Consider the following 13,018-nt stretch of genomic DNA (forward strand, 5'->3'; position numbering starts at 1 on the left):
CGCAGTGACAGCGAGATTCTCCTCCGACGGCCCAAAAAGGGGCGTGGCGAAAGGGTGGGGCAGGGAGCGGCCCGAGCCCGGGTCCGCCCGCGGCGCCCACTACTCCCCCTGGCGGCAAGCCCGGCCCCGCTCCCGCCTGGGAGAGGCGTGTACCTGAGGATCGGTGTGTGCGGGCGTGTGGGTCCGAGGTTGCCATGTTGGTCCCTGGGCAGGAGGTGTTTCCGCGCGAAAGCGGCGGGACCGCAGTGGGTGCGCCGCCCGGGCTCCGTGTCCGCGGAGCTGACCACACTCGGCGCTCGCCTGGGTCGGAGTGAGTCCTCTGGGGGCAGCTCGGGCCCCGAGGGTCGCTCCAGTTCTCTCCTTTGGCTCCTCCCCGTTCCCTCCCCCCCCTACTCCCGATTCCCAGCCTTTCGCGCGCGGGGAGCCCACCCCCTCTTTGGGGCTGGAGGCCCCGCCCCCCGCCCCCTTTCCTCCGCCACAAAGTTTATTTGCAACAAAAGGGAGCGAGGATCGAGCAGCCAAGAGGGAGGGAACAGGAGCCGGAGCGGGAGCTCGCGGGGAGGGAGGCCGGCAGGCAGGCCGGCTGGCGGGCGCAGAGCGGCGGAAGGGATCCGGACCGGGCTGGGCCTCGCGCGATGCTCCGGGTCGCCCCGGCCGAGGCGGGGGCCGGGCCGGGCGGTCGGCGCTGAGGCGGGAGGGGCCGCGCGGGATGGAGCCGAAGCCGCCCGCGGCCGCAGAAACTTGAGCCGCCGCGGATCAAGCTCTGCGCTGGTCTCTGCGCCTTCTTCCCGCAAACTCCCTCGCCTGCGGCTGCGGCGCCCAGGCCTTGGGATCCCGGCCGCTGCGCTCCTTCGGGGCGGGGGCGAGGGGGGGGTTGGCCGTGGCTCCCCGAGGCCAGCCCCCCCGGAGTGAGCGCCGCCACCATGGCGGACGGGGCGCCCCGGCCCCCGCTGTATCGCAGCGTCTCGTTCAAGCTGCTGGAGCGCTGGAGCGGCGGGCCCGGGCCGAAGGAGGGGGCCACGGACACAGCCGGGCTGCGGGGCCGCGCCTCGTGCCGGCCGGCCGCGGCCGTCCCGGGCCAGCCCTCCCGGCGCGTGTCCAAGCTGGCGTCGGGGCCCCCGGCCGCCCCCGCGCAGCCGCGCCCGCTCCGCAGTCTCTCGCCGTCGGTGCGCCAGCTCTCCCGGCGCTTCGACGCGCCGCGGCCGGACCCCTCCGCCGGGGCCCGGGACGGGGGCGTCTCCCCCGGGGCCGTGGAAGAAGCGGCCGAAGGTGCCGTGCGCGGGGCCTGGCCCAGCGTCACCGAGATGCGCAAGCTCTTCGGCGGTCCGGGCTCCAGGCGGCCCAGTGCCGACTCCGAGGCCTCGGGGACGCCCAGCCCCGACGGGGCCGCGTGGGAACTCCCGGCCCGGGAGCCCCGACAACCACCGACGCCGCCGCCTCGGACGTGCTTCCACCTGGCGGGCCTGCGTCCTGCGCGGCCGCTGCCCGGCCCGGGGACCGAGGGGAGGCGGCGGCGGCAGCAGCAGCAACAACAGGAGCGGGCGCAGCGTCCGGCGGATGGTTTACATTCTTGGCATAGCTTCTCCCAACCGCAGGCCGGGACCCGGGCCTCCCGCTCCTCCTCCTCCTCCGTGGCCTCCTATCCTGTCAGCGGCGGCGGGGCTGCCAGCTCCAGCGAGGAGGAAGAGGAGGGCCCGCCGCCGCTGCCGCCCGGGGCGCAGAGTCCGGCCTACCACGGAGGCCTCTCCTCCGGCAGTGAAGAGGACCAAGATGGTGAGGGCAGCCACCGCTGGAGGGGGAGGCCGGGGCCCACGCCTGGGAGCTCCCTCTTGGAGGAGGACTGTAAGCCAGACAGTCGTGGGTTAAATCTGAGCAGCATGGACTCCGTTAGGGGAGCCAGAAGCCTGGAGCCCCCACCATCTCCCAGAGCCCCTAGCGAGGAAGGACCCCGGGAGTGGGGTGCTGCCTCACCTCCTTGTGTGCCGGGTCCCCCCCAGGAGGGACTTCGGTCTTTGTCGGACACTGTGGGGGGAGCTTTCCGAGTGGCTAAGGTGAGCTTTCCCGCCTACCTGGCCAGCCCGTCGGGCTCCTGTGGTAGCAGCCGTTATTCCAGCACGGAGACCCTCAAGGATGAGGACCTGTGGGCGAGCCGGGGCTCTGGGAGCTGGGGTGTGTATCGCTCCCCTAGCTTTGGAGCTGGAGAAGGGCTCTTCCTAAGGTCCCAGGCTCGAACCCGCACCAAGGGACCCGTCGGCACCACCAGGGCATTGAGGGATGGAGGACTGGAGTTGGACAAGAGGCGGCAGCGCAAGTCCCTGTCAAATCCAGACATTGCCTCAGAGACCCTGACGCTGCTCAGTTTCCTGCGCTCGGACCTTTCAGAGCTGAGGGTCCGAAAGTCTGCTGGGCGCCCCGGGGACCTCGGGAGTAGCCCCTTAGATGGCAGAGACTCACCGTCAGCAGGTGGCGTGGGGGGGCAACTTGGGTCCATGGCCCCAGCAGCCCCAGCAGCACCTGGCACCCGCCCCACACTCAAGGATTTGACAGCCACCCTTCGAAGGACAAAGTCATTTACCTGCTCTGAGAAGCCCATGGCCCGCCGTCAACCCCGCGCTGGTTCCCTAAAGCCCAGCTCCTCTGAGCTCCTGCTGGCAGACCCAGGTGCCGAGGAGGACCCACTGCCCCTCGTTGTGCAGGATCAGTATGTCCAAGAGGCCCGTCAGGTTTTTGAGAAGATCCAGCGCATGGGTGCCCAGCAGGATGATGGAAGTGATATCCCCCCTGGAAGCCCCGAGTGGGCAGGGGACATGACCCAAGGGCAGCGGTCCCAGGAGGAGCTCTCCGGCCCTGAATCCAGCCTGACTGATGAGGGCATTGGGGCAGACCCTGAGCCTCCTGTTTCAGCCTTTTGCAGCCTGGGCACCACAGGGGTATGGCGACCCCTTCACTCGCCTTCAGCCCAGACCAGCCAGCTCCCTGGGACTGAAGACAGTGTGGGAGGGTGGTCCCTGGTGGCTCCTGATACTCCTCCCACACCAGGTGCCCTCCGCAGGAGACGGAAAGCCCCACCTTCAGGCCCTGGTGGGACTGAACTGAGCAATGGGGAGGCAGGGGAGGCCTACCGGTCTCTAAGTGACCCAATTCCACAGCGCCACCGGGCTGCCACCTCTGAGGAGCCCTCTGGGTTTTCTGTGGATAGCAACCTCCTGGGCTCACTGAGCCCCAAAACAGGGCTTCCAGTAGCCCCAGCTGTGGATGAGGGCTTGACCAGCGGCCACAGTGACTGGTCTGTGGGCAGTGAAGAGAGCAAGGGATACCAGGAGGTCATGCAGAGCATTGTTCAAGAGCCTGGTGCCTTGGGGCGTGTGGTGGACGACAGGGTGACTGGCAAAGCCCCCAAGAAGAAATCTTTGAGTGACCCCAGCCGCCGTGGGGAACTGGCAGGGCCTGGATTTGAGGGCCCTGGAGGGGAGCCCATCCGAGAGGTTGAGCCCCTGCTGCCTCCGTCCAGCAGTGAGCCCATTCTTGCCGATGGACAGGCAGAACCAGAAGAGCCTAGTCCTGCCAGGGGCCGGGCACAGTCTGAGGTGGCTCTGCCTGAACCCCTGTCTACCTGCCCCAGTGCCCACCATGACTTCCACCTGGACCCTAAACTGGCTGATGTTCTGTCCCCGCGGCTCATCCGCCGTGGCTCCAAGAAGCGCCCAGCCCGGAGCAGTCATCAGGAGCTACCGCGAGAGGAGGGCAGTCAGGCCCGACCCTCCTCCAAACATGTTCGCCATGCCAGTGTGCCTGCCACCTTCACCCCTATCGTGGTGCCTGAGCCACCCACTTCTGTCGGCCCCCCTGTGGCTGTGCCAGAGCCCATGGGCTTTCCTGCCCGAGCCCACCCCACATTGCAGGCACCCTCCCTCGAGGATGTCACTAAGCAGTACATGCTGACCCTCCGCTCTGGCGAGGTGCCTGCCCCAGTGCCAGTGCCAGTGGATATGCCATGCTTGACTCCAGTGGTTGCACCGCCCTCTGCTGAGGCCAAGCCCCCGGAGGCAACCCGGACTCCAGGAGAGCCTGCCCCGGCCAGCAAGTGCTTCAGCAAGCCGCAGGTGGTGAGTCCTTCGTGGGGGGCCTTCAGGGTGGGCTGAGAGGAGGCCATGGGCGCTGACTTCTGCAGGAGCCTTTTACGGTGCTCATTGGGCCGGTACCCAGGTCTGAGGGTGCCTCTCTGGTCCTGGAAGTGCTCAGGCAGTTTTAAGAGTGTTAATGACAGAGGGCTTCTACCTGTTCAGGCCCCAGGGGCTTCGGGCCTCTGCTAGTGCTAACTCAAAGGTTCTTACCCCTCCAAGGTGCTCTGGGTGGTAATTACACAGGGTTTTAATCTCGTCCTTTAGCTGTTTTTCAGGGATTGACTTTAGAGATTCCTATCTGGTTCTTTGTTTTAAATACACAAGGAGATGGGAGAGTGATGGAACTTTCTAGAGAGCCTTGCTGCCCTATTAGCCAGACCCCTTGTAGGATGTTTTGGGGCTGGGGGCCCACAGTTGGCATGGGTTTGCCCTCCTGCAGTGGCTTTCCTCTGGTAGATTAAAGTGTAGGTCTGCCCCTGGGCCTGGGAAAATTGGAGAGATACAGGCATGACTTTATGGAGTAGTAGAGAGGGCTCTGTAAAGTACATTGATGGTCCTGGCCTTTCTCTGACTCAACCTCCCCATTATAAAATCAGGGGCATTGTGGACAAGGTGGTTTTATGTCTCCAGCTGGTGATGCCAAATTTGGGGGGAGTCATGGGTTGGAGTTGGGGCACTCTTGGGCCTGAGGTTTGCTGGAGCCTCTTCTGATTAGAATGGGGGCCGCTAGGGGAGGGCCAGGTCAGGGAGGGGGTGGCTGGAGCTCAGCAGACTGCAACCTTGAGAGTTTGAGAGTGGTTCTGACCCCCACAGGCAGGATTGCCTCTGTGGGTCAGGGTGGAGGTTCTGGTCCATTATCCTTCTGCTTACATCCTCTCGCCACCCCATCTCCTTCCTGCTGACTCTGAGATGCTTTCCCCTTCCTCTGGCTTCAGGTGCCCCTGGAGTTTTGGCTGTGGGTTCAGATAGGTTCCAGGTGCTTGATGCTAGATTCAAGGCTCTGGGTTCTGGTCCTGTCACGGGGATGGCCCCAGGGTTATTTAACCGTGACCTGTACTCCCACTGTGCTCCCTGCCTGAGTAAGAGCCTGGAACCGCTAAATGCTGGACTAATTTGGTCACTCCCAGCGCTCTCACGCCCCTTCTGAATTTTCGTTCTCTTTGTTTTTCTCTCCTTGTCTCTAGTTCCCCCTGGTCCTGGCTCTGGTTGGTGTCTCACGGAGACCACAGGCTGCAGAGTCAGCAGGCAGGGAATGGGAAAAGGGGAAGTTTGGGGCCTGTCCTTCCTTTGAGCCTGGTAAGGCAGCTCAGGTGCCCCTGACTTCAGTGCCTGTTGTCTTTGGAACGTGGGCTTGGGGGAGGGTGAGAGCAGGGCAGCTTCTGCCAGGGGCCCCTCCCCAGCTCTCTTTCCTATATAATTATCTGCTCTGGGAGCCTTGAAGACTAAATTAGGGGAGAGAGCAGGGGTGAACCAAGGGACTCGAGGAGACTGGGATGGGGTGGGGGTGGGGGGAGGCTGTTACTCCTATGAAGAGGCATTGACATCCAGGGAGGAGGTGGGAGTTTTTGCAGAATTGGCTCCTGGTATACCTTCCAGCACATTCCCTGCCTGCCTGACCTCAGCGGGGAGCTGAGGGTCCCCCTGCCCTCCAGGGCCTATGCAGTGGGACAAACCTGCCCATAACATAGGCTTCTCCTTGCCCTCAGTGGAAGCTCTCTCCAAGCTCTAAGCCTTTGCCTTTCCAGGCCTCCCACCCCTCCAGGCCCAGCTTGGTGTCCCCTCTGAGGGGAGAGAATTGGTGAGCCTATCACAGCAGACAGGGTTTGAGCTTCGGCTCCGAGTCCCTGTGTGGCCTTGGATTAGTCACATCTCTGTTCCATGCCTCACCTTTCCCTTTCTGTAAAAATGGAGGTAATGGTCTGTCTAACAGGCTCTTGCACAGTGAGTGGCTAGTACAATCACCTCCTTCCTGGGGGCAGGAGAGAGGGGAAAAACAGGCTCCACTCCTCCAGCTGCTTCTAGTGACCAGCCTGGGGCCCTCCTCCCTGCTACCTACTGGTTTCTGAACACAGGGCTAGGCAGTCCTGGCCTCAGTATAACCTGGTGGACTTGAATTGGCTCAGAAGATATTCACCATCTCCTAATTCCCTATCCCCTCATAAAGTCTGGAAGTTCTCCCATCTGCTAGCCTAAATCCCTCCTGCTGTCCCCTTCCTTTTGGCTCCAAGAAGATGGGGAGCAGCTGTCTACCCCCTCCTGCTGGCCTCCGTGGTGTAGACAATGTTCCCTTGTTTTAGGCCCAGGGCTCCAGTCACGCTCCCTGGACTGTGGGTGGAGATGGTGTGGTGTGGGCTCCAGAATAAGCGAAGAGAAGAGGCTTTCACACTTTGCTGATGGGGCAGAAACCAGTGTGAACCCAGCCAGGAGCTGCCCTGGTGTAGAGGAGGCCCCAGACCTGACCCCAGGCTGTGTAGAAGACTCTCCTAGCCGAGTTCATATTTGCCCTTCACATGGTGTTCTCCCCCCTCCCCTGTCCTCCCCTCCCCCCCCCCCCCCCCCCCCGCCACCATTTGTTGGGAGCAGGGAACCTGGGTACCAGGCCGGGCTCTGCCTCTGATCCACTATAAGACCTGGAAAGTCATCTTGGGCCTTGGTTTTGCCATCTGTACAATGGGAGGTTAGACTGTCTACTCTTTGAGGCTCTAGAGGAAGAACAGTCTACAGGGTGGTCAAGGGAAAAGGAGGAGATGGCATGTGGCTGGAAGGGAGAGGAAGGCAGGTCTATGCAAGAGCTGTAAGAACCAGGAGCCCAGGGAATGAGAGATAAGGCAGGGTGGCTTTATTCTGCGGACACTTGCTTGCTTCTGTGCTGGCGGGAGGAGGTAGAGCTGTGGGAGCCTCCCAAGCCCCTTGGCATTTCCACTTAGGTCCACAAAGCATAGCCTGGACGATCAGCAACTCTTCAGGGCTTCCCCCACCTGGGCCTCAAAGCAGTCTTGGGGTCCAGCCTTCTGCCCTCAGATACTTGGTACCCATTTGACAGATGTGACAACTATCGCCACATCCAGACAAGAAACAGGAAGTGACTTGTCTGTCAGAATCAGATGGGTGGACTCACAGAACTTGAGCATATTGGAATAGCAGTAACAGTGGCTAACATTTTTTAAGTGCTTTCTATATGCCAGACACTCTGAATGTGTCATTCTTCAAATGTGAAAGCTGTGGGAATCTTACAGTGCTGAATTCTTAGAATGTCAGACTCGGATTCGCACTGAATCCTCAAATGTCAGTGTCTTAGAGTTGAAGGGGCCCAGGAGGTCCCTATTTCTTGGTAGGGTTGGCCTGCCATCTGGGTAGAGGAACAGGGTCAGGGATGGGGGATTCACCTGCACACCTCTTACAGCCTGAACACCTTTATGGTGGTTATTTAATTCACTGGAGCCTGGGGGTTGGAGTCGGAAGAACTTCAAGACTCAGAAAGGAGAATGTTGAGTCTGAGTTCACCCAGTAAGGCAGGGCAGAGCCAGGCCCCAGCACCAGAACCCTGGCCTTGCCGTTCACTGCCTGCCCCAGCAGACACAGCCCCCACGCCCAGCCTGCCCAGGCAGCTCTGGCCTCACAGCGGAAGGCCTGGGCTGCAGCTCCTCGTCACCTTCCATCTCTGCCTCTCCTTGGCAGGAACCCTCGGGAGTGGGGGTTCTCCTTTCCCTCCTTGGCTTTTTGCTATGATTTTTCCATGGAAACTGGTTCTGGGAGGGGAGGCGATTAGGACATTTGGAATTCTGAGCAGTACCCAATATCTATTATTAAATGTCTTGTCACCCGGCATGAGGAGGGTGGGAAGGGGGAGTACAGGCCTAGGGCTGTCCCTCTCCTCTGTTTATTCCCTGCTGCCCCCCCTCCCTTCCAAAGGCCCTGGGCTAATGGGGCGAGAGTGACCCAGGAATAGTCCCCCACCCCCCCACCCCCGCACCCTCGCACCGCATCCCCCCTCCCCCGGGCAGAGAAGAGTTGGAGGATGGACCAGAGTTGAGCCTGACATTTTCCAGCCCCACATTGCAGGGACCAGCTGGGTTTGGGAGGCTGGCAGCCTCTGCTAATCCTGTCCCCAGCCCCCAACCCAGGGTAAGAACTTGCCCCTCCTGCTTTCTTCCCTCCCATCTGTGATCTCTCAGGCTACACATGCCCCCCTCACAGTAGAGGGGAGGCGCCCCCAGGCTGCCCGGGGAGCTGAAACACTCAGCGCTTTCAGAATCTAGAAGCAGACTGAAGGGGCTGTAGGATGTTGAGGGACTGGCCTCATGCTGGCAGGGGAGGCTTCCTGGAGGAGGCTGTGCTTGAATTTGCCTTTAGAACTGAAGAGAGGGCCCTGGATGATGTGGCTTAGTTGGTTGAGCACTGTCCTGTGCACCAAAAGGTCACTGGTTTGATTCCCGGTAAGGGCACATGCCCAGGTTGCCGGTTCAATCCTGAGTTGGGGTGTGTACAGGAGGCAGCTGATAGATGTTTCTCTTTCCCTCTCCCTTCCTGGTGGTCTAAAAAAATCAATGAAAACATATTTATAAAAAACTGAAGAGAAGGAGGGATTCTCGGAGGAGGGCATAGCGTGAACAGAGGCTAGGAGGTTGGTTGGAAAGAATATGGCAGGTTGCATGCAGAATTTGTTTCAGAGACTTGGGTGACCCTTGATAGGGCAATGCATTCATCCATTTAGCAAACACAGTCTCTAGACACAGGTTTTCTTCTAGGCCCTGGGGATATACATCAGCACACAAAGGCCTGGCCTCATGAAGCTTCCAGACTAGAGGAGACCTGTAAATGGGTACGTTGTGAGTCAGAGAGATGTAGGGGCTGCATAGCAAAATGAAGCAGGATAAGGGAGTAGAGAGTGACAGGGAGGGGGTACTATTTTATTTTTTTAAATCCTCACCCGAGGATATGTTTTTTTCCATTGATGAGAGAGAGAGAGAAACATTGATGTGAGAAACATCAATTGATTGCCTCCCATACGCTCCGACCAGGGATTGAAACTGCAACCTGGGTATGTGCCCTGACCAGGAATCGAACCCTCAACCCTTCAGTGCATGAGACGGCACTCTAACCAATGATCAATGCCGTCCAGGCCGGGAGGGTATACTATTTTAGATTGAGAGGTCTGAGAAGGCCTCTTTGAGGAGATGAGGTTGGAGCAGAGGCCTGGAGGAAGTGAGAGCAAGCCAGGTTATGGTCTGGGGGGAAGGATATTCTGGGCAGAGAACAGCAAGTGCAAAGGCCCCGAGGTAGAAGTGTGTGTGAGAAATTGTCAAGAGGACTATGTGGATGGAGCAGAGTAGGAAATGAGGTCAGGGAAGTAAGGAAGGGTGGAAATGGGTTGGAGCCAGACAAGGTGGATCTCATAGGCCAGTGGTCGGCAAACTCATTAGTCAACAGAGCCAAATATCAACAGTACAACGCTTGAAATTTCTTTTGAGGGCCGAAAACCGACTTCTGCGCATGGGCCACGAAGTTTCAATCGCACTGTACGTGTGTGCCCGCATGTGGTATTTTGTGGAAGAGCCACACTCAAGGAGCCAAAGAGCCGCATGTGGCTCGCGAGCCGCAGTTTGCCGACCACTGTCATAGGCCAGTGGAAGGTCTTTGACATTTATTTGAGGTGAGATGGGGCAGGCTCTGTTAGAAGGTTCTGAATAGAGTACCTGATCTGATTTAGGCCTTCCTAGACCTGCTCTGGCTGCTTTGTGGGGGTAGATTGTACCTTCACGGTGGAAGCAGGAAGGCCAGTCAGGAGGCCATTGGGATAATCCGGGCAAGAGCTGATGGTGGCTTGGAGTGGGGCAGAGGTGGTCAGTCCGGTGGGGGGTTTCTGCTGCAGCACAGAGGGCTTTGGGAGGGCCTGGACTCGAGCATTCAAGGTGAGCATGCAGCTACTTAGGCTGCTGAGGCTGGGCAGTGTGGGAGGGGTTGCTTAGGGCGGGGAAGCGGAGATTGACAAAGCCCCCGGGGTAGACCGGGACTGTAGGTTGCACGGGCTGTCCCCTGCAGACCCATGTTAGCTTGGCTCAAAGGTTGGGAGCGTAGGGCTGTCACAGGGCCCCAGTGAGGACCGTGACAGTGCCACATCCCATTGGTGTCTCCTCTGCAGGCACCACGACACCCTTAGCTTCAGCTTGCATGTCTCCTAGGACAGAGAGCGCATGCCACCACAAGGCAATCCTGTCCCTCCCATCTGGTCCTCCAAGTAGGTGGTCATTGCCATGGCCCAATATAGGGATGAAAAGCAGGGCCCCCAGTGGGCAGAGGTTCCCCAAGGCCCTTGGCTCAAGTATGGGATTTGGCCCCAGGTGTCCTGATGCCCGGGTCATATATTGGCCCCACAGAGTTCCTACTGAGCCGAGTTGGCGGGGATGGTGGTGGTAGGGCGGGGGAAGAGGGAGCCTGTTTCCCAGAAAGGCTCGAAGCCCTGGTGTACTTATTGGGAAGTGTGCCCAGGCAGCCTGGCGCCTTGCTGGCAGGCCCTGAAACAGGGGCCCTGGGTCCCCTGGGAAGCAGGAGTCTGTTGGAGCTGGTGTTACCCCCAATGGGCGGGCATTGATCCCTCCTCACTCCCCCGACTTCCACCCCCAGTCTCTGGGGCATTCCAGGGGTGAACAGAGGCAGAAGAAGACTGCCAGGCTGCCGGTCCCTGAACAGTGGGGAGCTCCAGCCTATGACATGCAGGGGCCTAAGGCCTCAGCAAGAGTATCAGAGCCCCCAGAGGGGTGTCCATGGTCCCCTCTAGGAACTCTGGGGTAACCAAGGATGACCTGGTGTAGTACATAGGAGGTCTGCACTAGGGTCAGGAGGCCTGAGTTCTAGCCTTAGCCACTCCATTTTCCTGCTGTGTGTCCTTAAATAAGTCCATTTCCCTCTCAGAGCCACAAATCCTTCCATGCTCTTGAGCAGCAGAATAAAATCTCCCAGAGCTGCTGGGAGAGGCGGCAGCTGCACTGAGTTGTAGACAAAGTGCTGGCAGCTGGTGACTCGCAGCCCATTAGGCCACGGAGGAGAGTGAGGCCGGACTAACGTTGGTATGGCCCCCAGGGCCCTTTCCCCTACCACTAGCTGCTGCTCTAGGCCCCCTCCCAAACATACACTCATAGACCAGGACTCTCCCCACACCCATGGCAGGCTGTGGGGCTCACTCTTGAGGCCTGTCCCCAGAGGTAGTGCTGCTGCTGTTGCCAGTTAAAACTTCCTCTGAGGCTTGGGGAAGTCACAGGGCTCTGAGACTCTCCCTGGGTAGAGAGAGAGGGTGAGAGGGGTCTTACAGAGCTACCTGAGGTGGGAGGGACATGAGCTGATTCCAAGGTTTTGGTTGGCGGAGATGGGTGGTCATTTAGTTTCCTATTGCTTCTGGAGCAAATTACTCTCCAGTGGTTTAAAACAAAACAAATGGTATCTTACAGTTCTGGAGATCAGAAGAAATGGGTTTCATGGAGTTAAAATTAAGGTATTAACAGGATTTCATTTTTTCTAGAGGCTTTAGGGGAAAACCAGTTTCCTTGGCTTTTCCAGCTTCTGGTGGCTGCTGTCACTTCTTGGTTAGTCTCCTTCCTCTATCTTCAAAGCCATCAACATAGCACCTTCAAGTCTCTCTCTCACTCTGATCCATACTTCCTGCCTCCCTCTTATAAGGACCCTTGTGATTACTTAGTGCCCATTGGATCAAGAATAATCTTCCCATCTCAAAATCTTTAATCACATCTGCAAAGTCCCTTTTGCCACGTAAGGTAACATATTCACAGGTTCCGAGGATTAGGATGTGGACATCTTTGGGGACCTTTCTTCTGCCTTCCACAGGTGGGCAGAGGGGCCAGGCTGTCAGCTCCTGAGATCCAGAGCCTCTGCTAGATGCTGGTTACCTGGCTGAACCTGTGAATTCAAGCCCACTGCATTTATCCTGCAGTCATTTCTTTCCATGTTCATTGGCCAGTCATCACTCAGCAGTCAATTGTTGAGGCCCTTGATGGGCAGTGAGTACACACAGGGAAAGTTGGACATCATCCCTACTTGCACGGAGCTTTCAACAAGGGTCCCAGCTCCTGAGGTGGGTAGGGTCCAGGTGATGGCTGAGCCCTGGCTGGCGGGAGAGGGACAGAAGAGCCAGTGGGTCCCTTGTGGACAGGCTTGGCTTCTAGGTTGGCTGGCCCTGAGTTTGCTGACTAAAAAGTGGGATGAAGCAGCTCCCAAGTAGGGTAGTTGGCAGAAGAGTTTAGAGCCAAGGCAAAGACAGAAGGTGGGGGTCTAGGGAGGGTGTGGGAGTCACATCTCTGCCAGGTATCCCAGGTGGATCTAAGGGACATCTGGAGAGGAGCCCCCTAACCTCCTGTGCCAGGAGCCAAGGTATCTGGGTCCCCAGAGAGGCGTCCACGACCCCTTTTCAGTAGCCCTGGGGTGATCTGATGCTGTTGGACCTATTAGGTTCCTTCATGCCCTGAGAGGCCAGGGTCTTCCTAGAAGGTGTCACACGGGGGTGCCGTGGGTAAGGAGCACGGCCCAGATCCCTTCTCCCCCGCTGGCTTCAGGACCCAGGGCAAGCATTCACAGACTCCTCTGAGTCCAAACAATGGGTGAATTATCCCCTCACTCCACCAAGGATTGTTGTTCAAAGTAAATGAACTAATGCTAAGAGGGCTTTAGAAATGTTAGTTCCTCCCCTCCTGACTGCGATGCTGAGATGTTAGGATTCTAAGATTCTCAGAGACATTCACTCCAAGATGCTCAGATTCTTGGAATCTTTTTCCGACTCTGAAGCACAAGATAAAACTCTGAATAGGAGGGCAAGTGGGGTCCTGGCTACATCTGGGTAGGCTAGGTGGCCCAGCAGCCTGGGCCTTTGGAGTGGGCGGGGGAGA

At 58.8% G+C, this 13,018-nt stretch overlaps 1 protein-coding gene across 1 annotated transcript in view; it reads left to right on the forward strand.

Moving 5' to 3' along the window:
* The first annotated feature begins 532 nt into the window (after positions 1-532).
* ARHGEF17 (Rho guanine nucleotide exchange factor 17) overlaps positions 533-13,018 on the forward strand; it is a 56,011-nt gene continuing 43,525 nt past the window's right edge. Inside the window, exon 1 of the mRNA XM_079788895.1 lies at positions 533-4,106. Within this exon, the coding sequence (XP_079645021.1) occupies positions 924-4,106 (3,183 nt within the window). The 5' untranslated portion in view covers positions 533-923. The remainder of the gene's footprint in view (positions 4,107-13,018) is intronic.

This window comes from Cnephaeus nilssonii (assembly GCF_951640355.1).
Source record: "Cnephaeus nilssonii genome assembly, chromosome: 13".
Taxonomy (NCBI): Eukaryota; Metazoa; Chordata; class Mammalia; order Chiroptera; family Vespertilionidae; genus Cnephaeus; species Cnephaeus nilssonii.